Source organism: Hippopotamus amphibius, chromosome 11 (genome assembly GCF_030028045.1).
Source record: "Hippopotamus amphibius kiboko isolate mHipAmp2 chromosome 11, mHipAmp2.hap2, whole genome shotgun sequence".
In the NCBI taxonomy this organism is placed as follows: Eukaryota; Metazoa; Chordata; class Mammalia; order Artiodactyla; family Hippopotamidae; genus Hippopotamus; species Hippopotamus amphibius.
The window spans coordinates 89,918,143-89,936,581 of record NC_080196.1 but is presented as its reverse complement, the minus strand read 5'-3'; the positions used below and the strand labels follow the sequence as shown (position 1 = coordinate 89,936,581).

General features: G+C 53.1%; 1 protein-coding gene across 13 annotated transcripts in view; it reads right to left on the bottom strand.

Moving 5' to 3' along the window:
* Nucleotides 1–18,439, bottom strand: part of CTIF (cap binding complex dependent translation initiation factor) — a 299,520-nt gene that overhangs the window by 120,196 nt on the left and 160,885 nt on the right. For all 13 annotated transcript variants that reach the window (XM_057699048.1, XM_057699051.1, XM_057699043.1 and 10 more), the window contains one exon: nucleotides 14,717–14,793. In XM_057699048.1, coding sequence (XP_057555031.1) covers nucleotides 14,717–14,793 — 77 coding nt within the window. The remainder of the gene's footprint in view (nucleotides 1–14,716; nucleotides 14,794–18,439) is intronic.

Below are 18,439 nucleotides of genomic sequence, written 5' to 3'. Positions count from 1 at the left end.
GACGAACTGAATTCGAGCTTTACTTCATTTTAACTTAAACAGCCACGATGGCTCCTGTGTTGGCTGCACAACTGCAGACAAAGGGGCTTATTATCACTTCATTCCAATGACTCCATCTGGAGCCGGAGCCTCCCAAAGTGCTACTAGTGATGCCTTCACAGTGGAAGGGGAAGAGCCTGTGGGTAGACTGGAAGAAACAGATGGAAGAAGGTCCTCTTCTGCCATCACCACTGTGTGCTCCCTCACAGCCGGTCACCACTCCTGCCATGACATTTTCAGTTCTGAGGGACGTCTCTCCTCTCCCCACATTCTGAACCCCCACAACATCTGGTCTTCTCTCCCAGGCAGGACGACCCTCACCCAGACAGGCAGACAACTCCAGATCACCATTTATTCTGGAATGGGTGAGAGAAGCACACCTCCCCCTGCTTGGGGCCAATGTTCCAGAACCCCGTGGCAAAGAGTCTGGCTATTCTGATGTCTGGGACCAGCTCAATTTTGCAAGGTCTTGCGTGAATAATGTGGCAACTCTGAGTCTCACCTACATTACTCTTATAATGGGGACATTTATCGTCTCTGCTCTCCGAGCCTGCTGCAGGGATGCTATGAGAAAGGCTGTGTGAGACACCTTTATTTGTGTTGTTAATAATTGTATTCTTGTCTCTCCTACCCAAGGAAGCCTTTCCTGTCAGTGTCTGACAGATTCAAGTATTTCAATATGCTTCCAACTAAAGCCCAATCTATTATAATCATTGAGATTATAGAGTTTAAGGGAAAATAAGTATGTGTGAGTACGAGAGAGAAAGAGAGTATGTGTGTGTGACTGTGTATGTATCTTGGCAAGTTTCCTTTTCCTGGAACTACCTGCTGGACCCCTGGAGGACAGGTATGTCCCAAAGCTCAGATAAGATCATCTTCTGGTTTAAACCCTTCCCCAGGGAGGAAACATTCTAACTCCTGCTCCACTGTAGAGAGGAGCCACGGACAGCGAGGATATGAGTGTAGAGGGGAGGACAGGATAAGAAGGCATTCTTGGAAAAATTTGAAGTTGAACCAGAAAAGGGAAAACACCAAAAACCTCAATCCATTCAAAGCTATTGTTGCATGTTACCAGATCATTTAAAATGGGAGAAAAAAAAAAAAAAAGGAATGCCACCGGAAGAAACTAGAATTAGATAAAGACGGCCCCCAGTGGCCCCCACCCGGTGGCATTCCCACCCTCCGTAGTCCCTTCTGACACTGCACAAGGGTTAGCCTATGGGCCGAATAGAAGAGCAGAGGGACTGGTATGTCACTTCTGAGATCCGGTTACAAAAGACATGACAGTCTCTCTCTCTCTCTCCCCACTCATTCTGTCAGGAGCACCCTACGGAGAGGCCCACATTGCAAGGAAATGAAGCCTCCGGCCAGCAGCCAGTGAGGAACTAAGGCCTGCCAACAACCACGTCAGCGAGCTTGGAAGTGCATCCTCCCGTCCCATCTGAATCAAGTCTTCAGATGAACACAATCCCTGCCAACAGCTTGACCCCAATCTCAAGAGAGACCCTGAACCAGAAGCACCCAGTTAAACTGCTCCTGGGTTTCTGACCCTTGGAAACTGTGTGACATAATATTTGCTGTTTGAGGCTCTAAGTTTTGGAGTGATTTGTTATGCAGCGATGGATAACCAATACAAGCTTGTAGGCCAAGCTCCATTTCCAGCAAACTATCCCTGGAAATGATAACTGGCAGAGTCCCTAGAGCAGTCACACACACACACACACACATATACACACACACACAGCTATAAACACAGATGTGTGCATTCCACACACACAGACAGGCAGTAAGTCCTCACATCTGAGCAGCCCTTGATATTTTACCTGCGTTCAGAGCATCATCGCATTTCAACTGAAAAAGTCTTAGAAGGCAGATGTCCTATTTTGTAGATGAGAAGCACGCTTAGAGAGGTGAAGTCATGCCTTGGAGGCTCCACTGGAGACCCAAACCAAGTCTAGACAAGTCAGCACCCCCGAGGGGCCACCTACACATTTGGCTGGAACCCGGGCTCTGCAGTGGCTCATGGTATGCAGCTTCCAGAAAATGAACACAGAGGCAAAAAGGATACTTGCTTAACGTGGGATAGTTTTAGGCTTCTAGGAGCTAAAAATCCCGCCCTCAAAAAATAAAACCCATGCACCCTCCCTCCCTATGCCCTGCACCTCCTGGCTTTTCAGTGGGCTCTGAGCGCTTAGCACAAGTTCACTCTCTTAACCCACTGGGTCATCACTGAAGGCTCCGCTGAAAATGCAACGTGACCTGCCCTGGGTCACCCACTGGGACTGGATTGACTCCTGATGCCCCAGTTCACGAGATGGGATGCAAGGGTGGTACATGTGGGTACAGGAGGCGTGGCTTGAGTGGGGGGTGGGGTAGATAAGGAGGCAGAGATGATTTTCCCCAATGGTGCGCAGCGTAAGCACCACAGTAAAAATACAGACCTAGAGCTTCGGCCAGGAAAGGGTGCCCAAGACAGAAGTTGGAAGGGGAGTTGGGAGGGAGCTGGCGTTCCTGGGCCCCATCTAGAGAGCTTCCCCACCCCACTCCTGAGCGAGTGTGTGCCAACCTTCCGGATCATCAGGGCAAAGTCAGAAACCTGCCCTCTGCCTGTCCCACCCCGGTCCCTACCCAGCCTGCCGGAGCCACGGCCGTGGCTCACGGTCAGAGGCACCAGGTTTCCTGCTCAGGGTGACCATCTGCTCTCTGACGCACCGAGCCAGTCTGCTGTGGCCACGCAGGTCGCTGGGCCAAACATGCACACAGCCCCACAGAGTGTTTTTTTCTTCCTAAAAACATTTCTCATCTTTGGATCTACACATGTCTTTCCCAAGTTCACTGTCAGTCCCGACAAACAGAAAGCCTGAAATTGGATCCTTCCTCCACAGAATCCTCCCCTTAAGCTGAAAAGAGGAGTTTGAAGACAACCAAAAGGGCAGCGTATTCCCGAGGGAGGGGTTAGCGGCGGATAACGCTGGCTCGGGCGTCACCGGGAGAGGTGACTCAGGAGACAGGGCTCGCCCTCCCACACACCAGTGAGTGTCCTGTACACTCCCGCCTCCCCCCCACCCCCCATCCTCGAATCCCTCAGCGGCTGCACCTGCTCCAGGTGAGCCAGGGAACTCGGGCGTGGCGGGGAGCACTCCTTCCGTGTGTGTGCGCCCCAGCAACCGTGGGGAGGGTCAGGGAAGAGGATCAAGGGAGGATGAGAAAGAGCTTGGAGAGTGACACGTGGGTGCAACACGAGGAGCCAGTGAGGCAAGAGTCAAGTGAGGTCAGGGCCCAGGTGCCCAGGTGGAGGGGCGAGTCGGGTGCCGGCAGGATAAGGATGGTCCGTTCAGGGAACCGAGAGCAGACTGGGGTCGGAAAGTGCAGTCAGCGAGGACGGTGCATTAGCATGTGGTGGGAGAGGAACGTCGATTAGCTGGGGGTGGGAAAGGCCCGTCTTGGGGGTGGGGCAGGAGGTGGGGGATGGTCAGGTATGGCTGGCTCTGGTAGGGGGTTCTGAAGGTCTGTTGGACCGCTGTTTAATAATTCCTCCAGGGCTTCCTTGGTGGTGCAGTGGTTAAGAATCCGCCTGACAATGCAGGGGACACGGGTTTGATCCCTGGGCCGGGAAGATTCCATATGCCACGAAGCAACTAAGCCCGTGCGCCACAACTACTGAAGCCCTCTCGCCTAGAGCCTGTGCTCCACAACAAGAGAAGCCATGGCGATGAGAAACCCGCGCAACACAACGAAGAGAAGACCCCGTTCTCCGCAACTAGAGAAAACCCCTGTGCATCAATGAAGACCTAATGCAGTTAAAAATAAAATAAATAAATAATGAAATAAATCTTAAAAAAAAATAATTCCTCCAGAATAACTGCTCCAAAAACCTTGCACCGTTAATATGCTAGTAATGGGAAACTTTAAACTCTCCATAAACTGCTGGTGAGTTTGCCTGTCCACCTACAAGCTGGAGCTACAGAACTTGCCACCGGTGTGGGCTTGTCTGCTTCTGGTGCTCAGCTGTCTGTCCAGGCCAACTTGGAAAGAACTGGCAGCTCCACCCATTCTACGTATGAAAGGCACTGAGATGCCTGCAGGTGCTGAGAGAGCTGGAGACAATGACCCAAGCTGCTACCTCAGAGGTGACCACTGGGCCCACAGGGGACACCTTGGTCTTAATTTCCTCCAAGGGGGCTAAGCACAGGCACCACCGCCAGGGACCCATGGGCCTGCCTTCTTCAGTTATTTTAATTCTGTTCGCTGCTGTCTTGCCTAATTGAGCCCCTGCATCACTTCTGGAAACCAGGGCCTCCCAAAAATACTCCAAACCATAATAGAGGCCACCGTGGCTTCCCCCAAAAACACACGCATTGGAATAAATGGCTAAAATTAAATTACTGGGAAGACTCAGAAATAACTCTCAGAGCTCAGGGTAAATGCTGACCCAGGCAGGAAGGCTCCTTGGTATTTTTAAAACCTGTGCTCCCGTGTCCCTGCGGGGGAGCCTTGGGGAGTGAAGGGCACCCTGGTGGCCTGGCTTGTCCTCCTGGGACTGGAGGGGGTCCTGGCAGCTGGAGGAAGCTCTCCCCCTCCAGGCTGCCCTCCCCTGAGAGCTGCCCACCATTCTGGAACTCACAGCACCCTTCCTCCAGCCTCTCACCAGGTGGGGCCCCCACGACCCGGGAGATCTCTGGGCTATTACAGGAACTTCCTAAATATGTCCACGCGTGAATCATCCAGACCAGGGAAGGGATCTAGGAGCGTGACTAACTTGGTGCAGGGGCACGGAGGGCAGAGGGTGGGCGACCCTGCCTGCTGGGCCTCGTCTGAAATGTCACCATTTGTTCACTCCTTTGCATGATGCACGAGCCCCCCCACTGCCACTCCCAGCCCATTCTTCAGTCCTTTTGAAAACAGCAGCCTCCATGCTGCCTTTATCACCCTGCACAGAGTCAGTGAGTCAGGGGCTCAGGTGCGGGTGTAGGTAGGAATCAGTGAGAGACTCAGAAGAGGGAGGCCAAGCAGGCTGAGGAGGGGACAGAGAGTTTCCTCCCCCACAGACAGCCAGTTAGGGGCCCAGGCACTGAGCCAGGCTGCTTGAGTTTGCAGTCTGGCTCAGCTACTTCCCAGCTCTGTGACTTTGGAGAAATTACCCCCCCTTCTCTGTGTAAATTACTTTCCTCATCTGTAAAATGGAAATAAAAACAGCATCTCCTTCCTAGGGTTGTTGGGAAGATTATAAGAGCAGATATTTGCAAAGAGTATGTCTCACCCATGGGGAGCATCGTAGACGTGCTTGTTAAATCGCTGAGCGATTTCTGGGCAGCACTCAGGGCAGGCCAGGCTTGCCTGTCGGCCCATCAGAAAGGCCCTGGAACCAACGGGATGCATAGCCCACCCTACGGGTAAGGTGGTCCCTTGCAGCGTCTCATCTCAGGTACCAGGATGCTGGGAGTGCAGAGGCTCAGCCAGGCACGGCTGGGTGCTCAGGGTGCAGACCTAGACCAGATTTGGTCCCAAAAGATGTACACAGGAGCAGCAGGCATGATCTAGGTTTCTGTAACTTTCTGGAGAGGGTGAATGGGCTGCATTGAAGATACAAGGCAGGGGTAGTTATGTGCACAGCTGGCCTCTGGAGTGTCTCTGTCTATCTTTCCATCCCATGGCTAAGGAATGGAATATTCCTAGGGAGGGTTCTTTGTCATCTTTAACCCCACATGTGCTCCAATACATTTGAAAGTATTAGCTCCAAAAGTGCTGGGCCACCCAAGGATGGAAACCCAGGCTCCATGACTGCTGGCCAATCTTCTTCCCTTCCCTGAACACGGCCCAGGACGGAGGGGTGCCAGGAGTGGACATCAGGAAGAAGGGGACTCATGCTTCTGTACTTAAGAGCTGGGCATGGGACAGGGCCCTCTTGTGTACCTACCAACAGGCCTCATCTACCAGCGTCCCTGAAGGCTGTATGTCGCCATCCTTGGGGACAATAAGAAGAATGAGCTTGGCGAGGGTCCTTATTGCCTCAAGGTCCCCTGGCTGGTGAGGGATGAACTGCTCCAGAAGTCAGGTGAGCCTGGCCCAGGCCCTGGTACCCCCGCACACCAGCCGCCCCCGGCAAAGGCTGCGCAGACGTGGCACCAGAGGCCCGGTCCCTTGGGGCCCTCGGAGTTGCCTGTGTCCATCTTCTCTAGCAAGGGAGAGAGGGTTGGGGTTAACACGTGTGAGCCAACCCCAAAGATCCAGCATTTCAGAAAAAGAGAGACTAAGACCTCCGAGGAGGTGTAATTAAACCAACTAAGGTGGCTGGTTCCTGGTGTCCATTCTACTTCCGGTCCCAGGCACAGACCCGTAGAGATGGCATTTATCTCTATATGCCCACTTTCCCAGTCAGCATCCCTCCTGCTCTCCAAGCCACTAGGCATGCTCCACTGCCTCCTCTTTGGTCCACTTCCTGCCCCCAGGTTTCCCTCCTTTGCCATCTAGGGCTTAAGGGGTCTGGAAGAATCCTAATAGCTGGAAAGAGGAGCGGAGATTGAATGAGAAGCAGCAGCGCTCAGCTTCCCAGCAGCGGGCACAGACTGGGAGGTGCCCACTGCCAGGGTGGGCAGGCCTGGCACTGGAAGCTCTGCCAAGATGCACAAAATGGCCAAGCACAGACGTGGGCTCTGGGCCTGCGGACTTGCCGGTCCTTCCCCAGGAAAAGGACCCCAGGCACTGGTTTGCTTTCCCATGACGTGTGATGCCGAGAGCAAGTTCTGAGCACGGAGCACGTGCCGGGAAAGAGGGGCAGGAAAGGGTGAGTCGTGGGTGGGCCAGCTTTCAGGGCCCTCGCGGCAGCCTGTTCTGCCCAGGAGCGCCGAGCGAGGCAGGCATTGTTCAAAGGATCCTTTGGCCATCATGGTCCGTACAAAGGCCGGGGTCTTCTCTACGCGTACCAGGGCCTTCATGTCAATCAAACACAGACCTGGATATCTGGCTTCAAGAAATGAGCTGCTCTTCTTTCCAAGAGAGCTTGGGGGTGGGCGTGGGGGAGGAGGAGAAGGAGCCTAAAAATAATTCCTATCTGACTCATTTTGCTTAGAATCTGACAGGGCTGCCTGCCAGGTGGGGGTTTGCCTGTCCCATTTTCTTATCTATCTTTAGCAGGGACTTAATGAGGGCAATTTCCTTGCAGCGATATAAAGACAAACCGCGGGCAATGGGAGTATAATCTGTCTCGCTGTCCCCTGGGCTCCTAATGACAGGATGACAATGATGGTCACTTCAGGGCTGATCCGTCTGGAGGGCTTGGGGATGGTGTCATCCCAGGATGGGGCCAAGGAAGCAGTGGTCCCCTCCGTGAGACCCAAGCCAGGTGACAACCACGGAGCAAGCGTCTCCCACTCCCTCCTTCTATCCCCCCATCTCTGCTACTACCACTCAGATGCGATAAACTACGCAGCCTAAAACCCCATCACTCACAACACAGTCCTCTATCTTTAGCATCTCTCCCCCTGTTTTAAAGGGCAAGCACCGTTCATTTTCATCATTCACGGTAGTTGTGCTCTTTGTAACTATATAACTACACTGCGCACACTGCACCAGTGACTACTGAACCACAGCCGCCAGAAGAAAGACAGGGTTCCTGCGAGCCTCCGGTCACAATGTTTTCTCCAACTGATCAAAGATAACCCCACCTTATGTGTGTTTTGGTTTAAAGACACCTTATACTGTTGATTCATTAACATTGAACTCACCGCCAGCAGCACTAGACCTCTGGCCAGAACGAAGCTCATCTAACACACGTATTTTCTCCATGAGGCACACATCACAGTCTCCCCGCACTTTGGAACATCAGACAGCACTTCAGTGCTACGCTTGGGGGCCATTTTAAACAGCAAATTCACCCATGAAAAGCACATTAATGCAAAAAACATAGCACTAAATAGATCGAAGAAAGACACTTGTTTACAATATGAGAGCTGGAGCAAGGCGGCAGAGGTCTCCTGGTTCAACCTCATGTGCATGTCAGGTGACTAGTGGTTCACCACTCTAGGCGTGTCCATGAATGACCGTGAAAGCACTGTATTGACTAAATCACAAATAACAAATAACTTTTAACGAAGAGGCGAATTTTCAAATATAGAATCTACGCGTAATGAGGATTGACTGTACTTCACAAAGGGCTACCTTAACGACACCTGTGAATAGGCGGGTGGATGCATCTGGGACTCTGAACCAGATGAACTGCTAATCAGCTCCTGGTGGGCAAGGTCTGGGGCTTAGTCATCTTCATAGATGAAGGAGTCCATGACGGCAGGAGTGACGAGAGGTGCTAAAGGGAATGGAAAGTTCGAGAAAGCAACTGTGACTTAGAGACAGGATTTTAAGGAGGTATTGGCATCCCCTGGGGTCCCTGCCCAGAGCCCAGGTGTGAAGAGGAAGAGGATAAGGTGAATTCCAGAAAGGAATAAGGGGTCTCCCGTAACCAATGGTGGCCATCAGAGTGTGGGGTAGAGCTGTCAGAGTGTGTCAGGGAGTGGGCTGAACAAGAGTTAATGACAATTCTAAAGTTAAATTTTTGTATTTAGAGTGAGAAGGAGGAGGCAAGCATGGGTCTGCTGATGGGGAGGCAGATGTAAAATTACGGGGACCGCTTGCTGAGAAAGGTTTGCCTCCTGTCAGAGAACATGTCTTGGACCAGGAAAGGCAGACCCAACTAGAGCATCCTCAGTAGGATGCCAAGGGCCTCGGAGGAAACTGTGGAAGAGAGACAGGCACTCTGAGTGCTCACCTTCTTGCCTAAGGGATGCACAAATACGGCCGAGAAAAAGCTCTGCACGTGAGGTCATAAATGGCCCCTGACCACGTCTGAGGAACAAAGTGCTAGAGACTGCAGCTATATGTACACAGTTCCAATTTTTAAAAGCCAGGAAAATATAGATATAATCTCTCCCAAGGAGTTTGCCAAACAGATGATCTGGAAGAAAAGATGTAACCACTAATAGCTAGCACAGAGTCAAGCAGACCAAGTCAGGACCAGAACAAATCTACATCCTTTTTTTGAAAGGGTTACTATCCTGACACACTTGGGGAACCCTACAAACACCAAGTTCAAGGAGTGTTTACAGGGGCTTTCCCCATCACTCCATCCTGGGACCTGCCTTATCCACTAAAAGAACTTAAAAAAATTGAGATATAATTCACATACCACAAAACCCACCCTTTTAAATGACAAATCCAGGATTTTTAGTATCTTCCCAAAGTTGCATACCCATCACCGTTAATTCCAGATGTCCTGTTCACTTTTATCAGTGACCTAGACGATGTCACAGAAAGCGTGCAAAATCAAATCTGATGGCTGACACGCATGCTGTCCCAAGGGAAAGAGCCTGGCGCCCAGGGATGGTTTGGGCTCGTGGCGGCAGAGGAAGGGAAGGAGGGATGAGATTGTAAATTGGTTCTATGGTCAGAGGACACCAAGCCACCGTCACGGTCAACCACAGTGCAGAGGCAGCAAGAGCTGCGGAGGGCTCTGCTCAGTCTGCGGCATCCAGGCCGTGGCCCAGCGGCACCATCCGGGGGCCCAGGGAGGGGGTGGCACTCAGATGCTGGGACAGCTTGCTCTCCTGCCTGCTGCCCAAGCAGAGCCATCTGATGTTAGCTGGGGACGACCATGCCGTTCTTCCCTTCTTTTCAAGGCTGCTTTGCACATGGAGGAAATTAACCATTCTGAAACCTCATTTCATGAAACAAATTAATTTGGAGAACGGCTCTCCTGTCTCTCTGGCCACACGGGCATCGTGCGATGGACCACGAATGCCTCCATTAGCTGCCCCACTCCCACTGTCAGGAGGCTGGCTTCGGAGCCCGCGGGGTCGACTGGGACTTCCAACGTCTGTGATGGGCCCCGGCAGGAGCCAGGAGCTCCGGCTTCTCCCTTCTCTTTGGTTCAGTCGCGGGTGGTGGCTGCTGTGAGCTCCACCCACCTGGCTCTGATTCTAGGGAGCTTTGTGGGGGCGTCTTCTGGGACACTGGGAATCCCGGACTCCCACACCTGCTTCACTGAGGCTCTCACAGCCCCCTCACCCTAATGTCCTCCCATCTCCCTTTCAAATCCTCCCCGTGACTCATGGCTAGTTCAATGCCCACCTCCTCCAGGAAGCATTCCGTAACTACCGCTTGCGACTCCTGTCTCTGAATGTGGATGCTACACAGTCGTGTACCATGTTCTGGTGACTTCTTACCCTACAGCTGCTGGACACCCTGTAGCAGACAGTTCTCAGCGGTCAGCCCTATAGAGGTTGCCTGGGGTGGAGTGCTGCCAGTCCAAGGTCAAGGCAGTCCCCATCCGATGACTAGAGCCGACACAGGGATACACAGACCTGCCCCTTCTCTCCATCTTGAGACAACCCTAAAGAGTCACCCTAACTTCAGAACTCCCCATACAATCAGAATTCCCCACCCAGACTGCACTGCAGCCACCTCCTCCCTCTGCTCAATCCTGCTCCCCTCCCTTCCCGTGACCCCAAGCTCACTCCTTAGTTAGCATCCTGCCCGCTAATCTCCATCCCAGACTCTGCTTCCCGGGAAACACAGACCATGACCTTCATTCATGGCCTCAGATGTCCATCTCTTCAAATGGAGCAGGGATGGGGGGAGTAGAGAAAATTCCTGCATCCCCCCCGAGGTGAGACCGCACTCAAGGTCAACACAGGCAGTGGGTCAGCGGTGTGGCCGGGACTCAGTCCTCCAGAGTCTGCCCTTCTGCCCTGCATCCTGAGGGGAAGGAGTTCAGAGCAGGAGACGAACCTCAGTGGCCCCCCTTCCAGTCAGCTGGTCTCCGGCTCGGGTGGGACAGAGCACACAGAGGCATGCTGCTTTTTCAGGAATGCATGAAATACTCCTTTAGTACACTCATGTCATGAAATGCATAATTTTGTCTGAAATCAGCAAACATCGTTGACTAGTTTCCCAAAATAAACAAGTGGTTACCAGTTGTTCATGGTTTGAGAACATTTTAAAGGAGAAAACCTTTGAACTGTTCACGAACGTCACCTTTTTCTTTTTGCAAAATGAGGAAGAGACGCCCACAGCTCAATTTCCGACACAGAGGCCCTCGAAGCGGCGCACAGAATGTGGGAGCAGAGCTGCAGATGGCTGCTCTAGAGGGGCCCTCCTTCCTTCCCTGCCAGCCCCGTCAGGGGGCACAGATCCTTACGAGCTGATGCCTGAGAAGGGACCATTGATTCTGGGTGCCCTGCCCCTGAAAGGGATGCAAGGAAAGCTCCCTGGGCTCACACACCAAACCGGCACTCACAGGGACTTGGGGTGACAGCCACCCCACCGCCCACCCCGCCCCGACCCCACCACTGCAGACACCTGCACTCCACTGTCACCGTACAGTGTTTTCTGAGCACCTCGGGTCCCCGTCTGATCGAAAGGGTGGGCTGGCGCGAAGACCATTTCCCGGTGCCTTACAAGGATGAGCTTGGTTAAGCCTCCCAATTAATGGACCCATTTTACAGGAGAGGAAATAAAGTTTTCAAGGTATAAAGTAATTTGCCAACATCATGGAGTTAACGAGTAGAAAAGGTGGCATTCACATCTGGTGTCTAATTTCATGGCATATGCCTCAGACTTCAGAGAATAAAAGCAGTAAGGGCACACTCAAGATCTTGAGAGGCCACCAGGAACTGGGATATAACCTAGACTTCCATCAAGACTAGGGTTCTAGAGCCCCATTTAGAAATTCCTGCTCCAGGCTGTGGGGTAGAACAGACCCCCAGGTTCAGCGATCTGCCGAGCTGCCGGGAGTTTGCAGCTATCAGACACCAAGTCCAGTCACTCTGCAGTCAGATGGGAGGCCACAGACCCCCGCAGGCCTTCCGGGACAGCCTCGGAGACACCAAGGGGATGGAGCAGGCCACCTCCCTTCATGTGACACTGCAGCCACCCTCCCAATTATACACCCACCAGCTCCCTGCTCTTTTTCTAGGTCAAAAGTCCACCTGAGGCTGTGGAGGCAAAAAGGCTGCGAACCACAGTCAGCAGAGGCGAGTTCAGCTCTGCTACTTAGCTGAACAATCTTGGCTAGTGCCCCTGGCCTCAGTTATTCCATCTGTTAAGAGGGGAAACAGTGCCTTCTCTCTCTTGCAGCAGAGGAGGAGAGATCAGAGGCATGACACAGACAGATGCTGGCTGTGTGCTTGGCCATAAAATCTGACTCCGGTCACTTCCCCCTCTGCCACCCAGGGAATGCAAGCCTCTCTCAGTGTGGTTGAAGTCCCACTACTAGGAAGGTTAACCTGCTGTACAAAAGTGTTAACCATCAAGGTCAAGTATAAAGGTTTTGGGCTCAGCAAGGCCACGACTATCCACCATCAGCTGGAAGGTTAGGGTCGACTGGATAATATTCTGTATCCGTTCCTCAAATGCCAGAAACACACGCTCCACCCAGAAGGTCTTGGGAGTCCCCTGGTGCTGGCTGCCTGCTTTCCCACAGGGACATCCTTCAACTGTCCGGCTGCCTGCTCGTCTCCTGAAAGTCCCCACCGCCTCGGGACCCTGTGACGGCTGAGCGTTGGCCTGCGCCGTATTCCAGATTGTGAATAAAGGCGGGGGCCCCGACCGGCACACAGCAGGGGCTCAAAGCGTGTCTGCCGTCCTGAATACCAGAGTCCAAGTCCCTGATGGTCCCAGTTCCTTGAGTCCGTCTTTGGCCCAGAGGAACACTCTCTCCTTGCATTTCAGCTGATTTCCTTCGGTTCAGGTCCTGGGGAAGCTGGGGCGGCCACCCCTTAACACTCTGTATAAACCTTTGCAGAGTTTACTGGCATGACTGTCCTTTCCCTGTAGCCTCCTCTTCCCTGGCCCTGGCCCGTTAGCCTCTCCTCACAGGACATACTTTCCATCCCTTTAATCATCTTTATTGCCTTGCTTTGGACCCGGTCCCGGGGCCACATCCTTTGCGAGGTGTGCTGACCTAACCGGGCATTTGCTAACACGCGCGCGGCTCAGCGGAAGGCCGGCTTCCCGGTGCCTGCATGTCACGCTCCTCTTCCTACATTCCTGGGTCAGGCGGCTGCTTTCCGGAGACCTGCACTGCCCAGGGGCTCCCGCTGAGCGAGGTGACCTGGCCCACGAGCGGAGGTGTGGTCCATCTGGGAGCAGCCGGCCCTCGCCTGGGCCCACAGGGTGACGTCGCCTCCGGAAGCTCGGGGACTCCCCGCACCTCCACACACACTCTGGGGGCCGCAGGGCAGGAGAGGAGCGACCCTGAGCCTCTGCTCTTCCTGACACCTCTCCAGTCCCCAGTGAACCCCATTTCTCCTTTAGGCAGGGTGATCCCTACGTCTTCCCTCTGCAGGGAACCTAGGAACTACGAATTAGCCTCTGTGAAGCTGCACGGCAAAAAGGCAGCACACACAGTCAATGACCACACTCTGGTCCAACCCTCCCTGCTCAGTCTCCCCTTTCAGTGCTACTACGTAAAGTGCCCAGTGGTCCTGATTTCTAAGCCTGGACTGCCTTCCTCCCAGCTGGCTGTATACTCACTGTCCTCTGGGAAAGTTTCGGTTCCACTAACTCCACCGACTGTTGACATTCCGGGGGCCTGGTCCTCCTTCCACCTTGGGCTGTGGCCACCACCCACCCCTCCTCGTTCAGGGCCCGCATCTGGAGAGAGGAATCAGGGACCTTGGGTAGCCCTAATCTCCAGGAGGCTGCACAAGAAAAGGCCTTCCTAGTTTTCTGAGGAAGCATGTTGGCTGGCCTGTCTTTTCTGGCTCTCTGAGAATATCCTCTGTTCATTAAAGGTAAAACCACTAGCCATCACCTTTAACTAAGAGAAATTCCCTGTAGAGGAGAACCTCATTTTAATTCTTCAAGCAGAAGCCTTCCTTCCTCCCTGCCTCCCTCTCTCCCTGCCTCCCTCCCTCCCTTCCTTCCCTCTTTCTCTTCCTCCCTGCCTCCTTCATTTCCGTCCAGAAATCATTTATGCACATTCAAACAAACAAACAAACACTCTAACCCTGCCTTTGCACAAATGGCCGCATACTAAAACACTGTTCTGCACCTGGACTCTTCCATTTGAAATACACCTTGAGGATCTTTCCCTGTCAGAGAGCCTTTAAGGAAACAAAGGCTCAACCTCAGTTGTTTGTTCCTAGCCAGGGCTACCCCAGGCACTTTTTCTGGCTCCTTGCTGTCACCCAGCCCTCTGCATCCCAGGGGAGATCCTGGTTTCTGCCTTCGTTTAAGTGAGCATCCCCTCCCCACTGCCCTGGGCATTCAAGAGAAGCAGCACGTGTGTCGCTGTGTGTGTCACTGTCACAGCAGAACGGCTCCCAGGGATGGGGCTGAGGAAGTCCTGGAACTGCAAGCTCCAGAGCCGCCTGGAGGCTTTGTCTCAAAACACGGGTCGGCAGGTCCTAGTCCCCCGCGGACCGCTACTGTTGCTGCACGGTGACTAGAAAGAGCTTTTCTCTTCCTGAACTGCAAAACCTGCCGTGGACTCCTGAACAGATGCAATCCCAGGGCCAACTAAGAGAAGGGCAGCCACCTCCGCCCCCAGGAACCAACCTCACCGCGCCTATGTCACCTCTCTTTGTATCAGCTGGTGACAGGGAAAAGCAAAACACAGGCCAGAACTGTAGCTACAGAAGGGCCAGCAAAGAAAACCCAAAGCTGGCGACGGGGAGTCTCCTACCTTCGGTCATTTCTCCTTCTCCGGAACAACTTCTTCGTGTGCGCGATCTCCACCTCATGGGGCATCGGGTGGTAGCCCTGCATGGTTGGGGGAGGAAGAGGGAGTTGTCAGTAAATCTTCTGAAAGACAGCAAAGAACTTCTGGGTCTGGACGAACTACAAAAACATCTACGACGAAACGAGATCGAGAGTTTGGGAAAGCTAGACTCTGACCACCAAATCCAGGCTTAAAAATGGAGAATACTAGAGTTAATGGATTTCCCACCAGGTGATGATGCTGGAATTATAGAACAAAAGAACAGTAGGGACACAGAGGGGTCCCTAGAACTTGCCATATCCAGTCACTCAAGTTACAGATGAGAACACTCACTCCAGAGAGGTGGATGAGCCGGTTCAAGGTCTGGCAGAGAACTAGATCCTGAAATCCCTGGCCGATGGGGGACAAGTTATCCCTCTAACATCAAGCTTCCTAACACAATGGGAATGTTAATATCTTCTCTGAGCTGTTGAGAGGACCAAGGAGATGCAGCCTCCTTGGAGACCCTGAGCCTCATGCAGAGGGAACATGCTGGGACCCAGGTATCCTCATCCTAGTCCAGAATGCCTCGTGCAGTTTTTAACCTAAGATCTTTGTTACGTATACTCCTGGGTATATTTAGAGGAAACATGCAAATCGCTAAATGCTTTCTTAAACTTTTAACTGGGGAAAATCCTAAGGATGGTCTTTTGTATATTGTCATCATGATAATAACTACATACATATTTATATCAAGGTCGGAGAGCGATCCTCTGCTTATAATACAGGGCTGATTCTGCACATGCCGGACCGTAGGCAGAATTCTTTGCAGAAGTTGGGCTGATGGCCAGCTCTCTTCTTACCATTTCCCTCCCCTCAGAAAAGCGTGTTCTGGTGGGACATGGGAGAACACTGCCACTCCATTCTGGGCAGGCTGGGTGGGGTGGGAGGGATCGAGGGTACCTAGGTGCGGAGGCCTGGCTCAGGCCTGGGACATCTGAGTACGGGTCCTGATGCAGAGGCCACAGTCTGCGTGTGGTCCCCATGCCCCCATGCTCCTGGGCGTGCACAGGGTCAGAGGGTGTGACAGGGCCCAGTGTGCTGGAGAGGGGACAGGGCGCCCATTTAGCAAACCCCCCCCCCGCCCCCACTTTACAGACCCAGACCCCCTCTGTGGGGAGGGCACAGGCAGCCCTCTGGATTCGGGCTCCCCAGGGGAGCGTCCCGCTAGGCTGCCTTCTCAGGCCGTAGCCCCCAACCACAGGGTTGAGCAGCGCTGGATGCTGGCAGCCCGGCCAGTCTTGAGGTGCTTCCTGGGGCGGGGGCACAGGGAGGACAACAGGCTCAGGAGGACACAGGGACCTTGGCCTTTCAGACGCTTGGCTAGACTCCTGCTGAGTGCAAGGAGGGAATGACACATTTCAAGTTTTATTTTATTTAATTTGTATTATTTCTATTGTCCGTCCCTCCCTCACACCCTGTCTCTCGCCCCCCACTCTCCGGCCAAGACGGCACAAACGGATTCCGGCTTGGGCAGCCACGATGGGCCTCTGTCGCCTTAGGATGTGCTTTGTTTAATGGTTTTCTCAAAGGATATTATTTGCTTTCTTTAATACAAAACACAAACAAGGAAAAACACCAAGGCTTCCCCTCTCATTTCCCCTCCCCCACCCTCTCCCAGCTCCGGGCTGGCCCCTTCCCTCCCTCCGGCTCAGGTCACCGCAGGAACACACTGGGCGTGCCCGCAGAGACAATGGAAGGAAGCTGAGGCTCCCCCTCAGGCTGGAGGCCTGGATGGGCAGCCGGGCTCTGAGGCCGGGTCGAGGGAGCTGCTGGGACACTCGGCCTTCCAAGAGCTCGGTGGGTGCCGGCCTCCCCTGTCCGGGCCCCGGAGTCCTGGCCTCCTCCCCACACACGGCTGCAGCAGAGGGCAGCTGCCCTGGTGACCCAGCCTCAGCGTGGAGTCCTAGCTCTCTTCCGGGACTCCGTGGGGCCCAGGGGGCACGCAGGACCCCTCAGGGCTTCTAATGAAGCCAGTGCTCTGACCTCTGTGGCCATCCATCGATTGCCTCCAAATCACGACATATGTCTGTGTGTATATAAACTATCATAGCAGTTAAAAGCCTGGGCTCTGGAGTCACATTGTGCATGGTCAGCTCCTGGCTCTCCCTCTTGATGGCTATGTGACTTTGAGCAGGTGCCCTAACATCTATGTGCCTCAGTTTCCACATCTGTCAATTGGAGATAATAATAGCATCAGCCTCCTAGGGTCCTTGTGAGGGTCCAACGTATGGATAAACATGTAAAGAATAGTGCCCGGTATGCAGCAAACCTCGATAAGTATCTCCGGTGCTGTCCCTGCCATCGTCCCCACCGTCACCATTTCTCCCATCATCCTGACAGTCTGCTCAGGGCTGAGGGTGCCAGGACAAGCAGGGCTGCTCTGGTCCCTGTCCTCCCGGGGCCCTCAGTCTTGGCAGAGAGAGTCCCGTGGAGCTGGTTTGCAGGAGAGGAGGGTGTAGGACGCCCAGGTTAGGAAAGGTGGCGGGAATTAGCAGAGAGCCTGGTGGCCAGGTGACGTGCTGGGGAAGGATGGAGACGTTCTGCCTGCGTTCTCTTGGGCCTGAGGCTGGCAGACCCCAGTGGGAGGTCAGAAATCAGATGAACAAAGTGACAAAGGTGACAGAACAAGGCCAGGCACCTCTGAAGTCTTCCCTCCCCAGGAACACCCCAGGCCGGTGCTGCAGAGGACGGATCCCACCCACAAGGACACCTGGGGCCCCCGCCACGTGGCACCATGGTGATAAGTGAATGAATTGCCACATTCGCTGGGGCACCTATGTAGACGTTTCAAACGGTCCTGTATAAGACGGAGGGCGCTGTATCTATACAAGCTTTACAGGAGGACCCTCTTCAATCAGCCATTTTGTTCTTCCAACTCCAGCTGGCGGTGGTACCCCGTGACAAATACTACTCAAGGTGCTGCCCGTACTCCCCCCAAAACAAGGGCATCTGGGTGTCAAGAGAGGCAAATCTGAGGCCAAAAGAGGAAGACAGAGAGAAAAAGTCTGTTTTTAGCCACCATCTGCCATCGGATTAGCTGCTGATGAGGCTTGTACATGAATGTTCGTAGCAGTACGATTCATAACAGCCCAAACCGGAAACAGCCCAAGTGCCCACTAACTGACGATTGGATAAATACGTGGTAGCTCCATACAATGGGGTCTTACATGGACATAAAAAGGAAGGAAGTTCTGATACATGCTATGGCATGGATGAATCTATCAAAGACCACATACGGTTTGATTTCATTTTTACGAAATGTCCAGAATTGGCAAATCTGCAAAGGCAGAAAGTATGTAAGTGGTTGCCAGGGGCTGGGGAGAGAAGGAATAGGGAGTGACTGCCAGGGGACTCCAGGTTTCTTTCGGGGGAATTGAAAACATTCTGGCACTGGACAATGGCAACAGTTGCACAACCTCAGAAATATACTAAAAACCACTTACTCATATATTTTAAAGGGTGAATTTTATGGCCTGTGAATGATATCTCAGTTTTTAAAAGCTGGAAAAAATATTCCAGGTAGAGGGAATAGCAAGTGTCTTTTTAAAAAAAAATCCAGCCACAATGAAAAATGTCCCCACCCTCACTCAATTACTCTCTAGGAAGCAACTGCCCTAAAACATGGTTCCTACGAAAGGGCTGGAG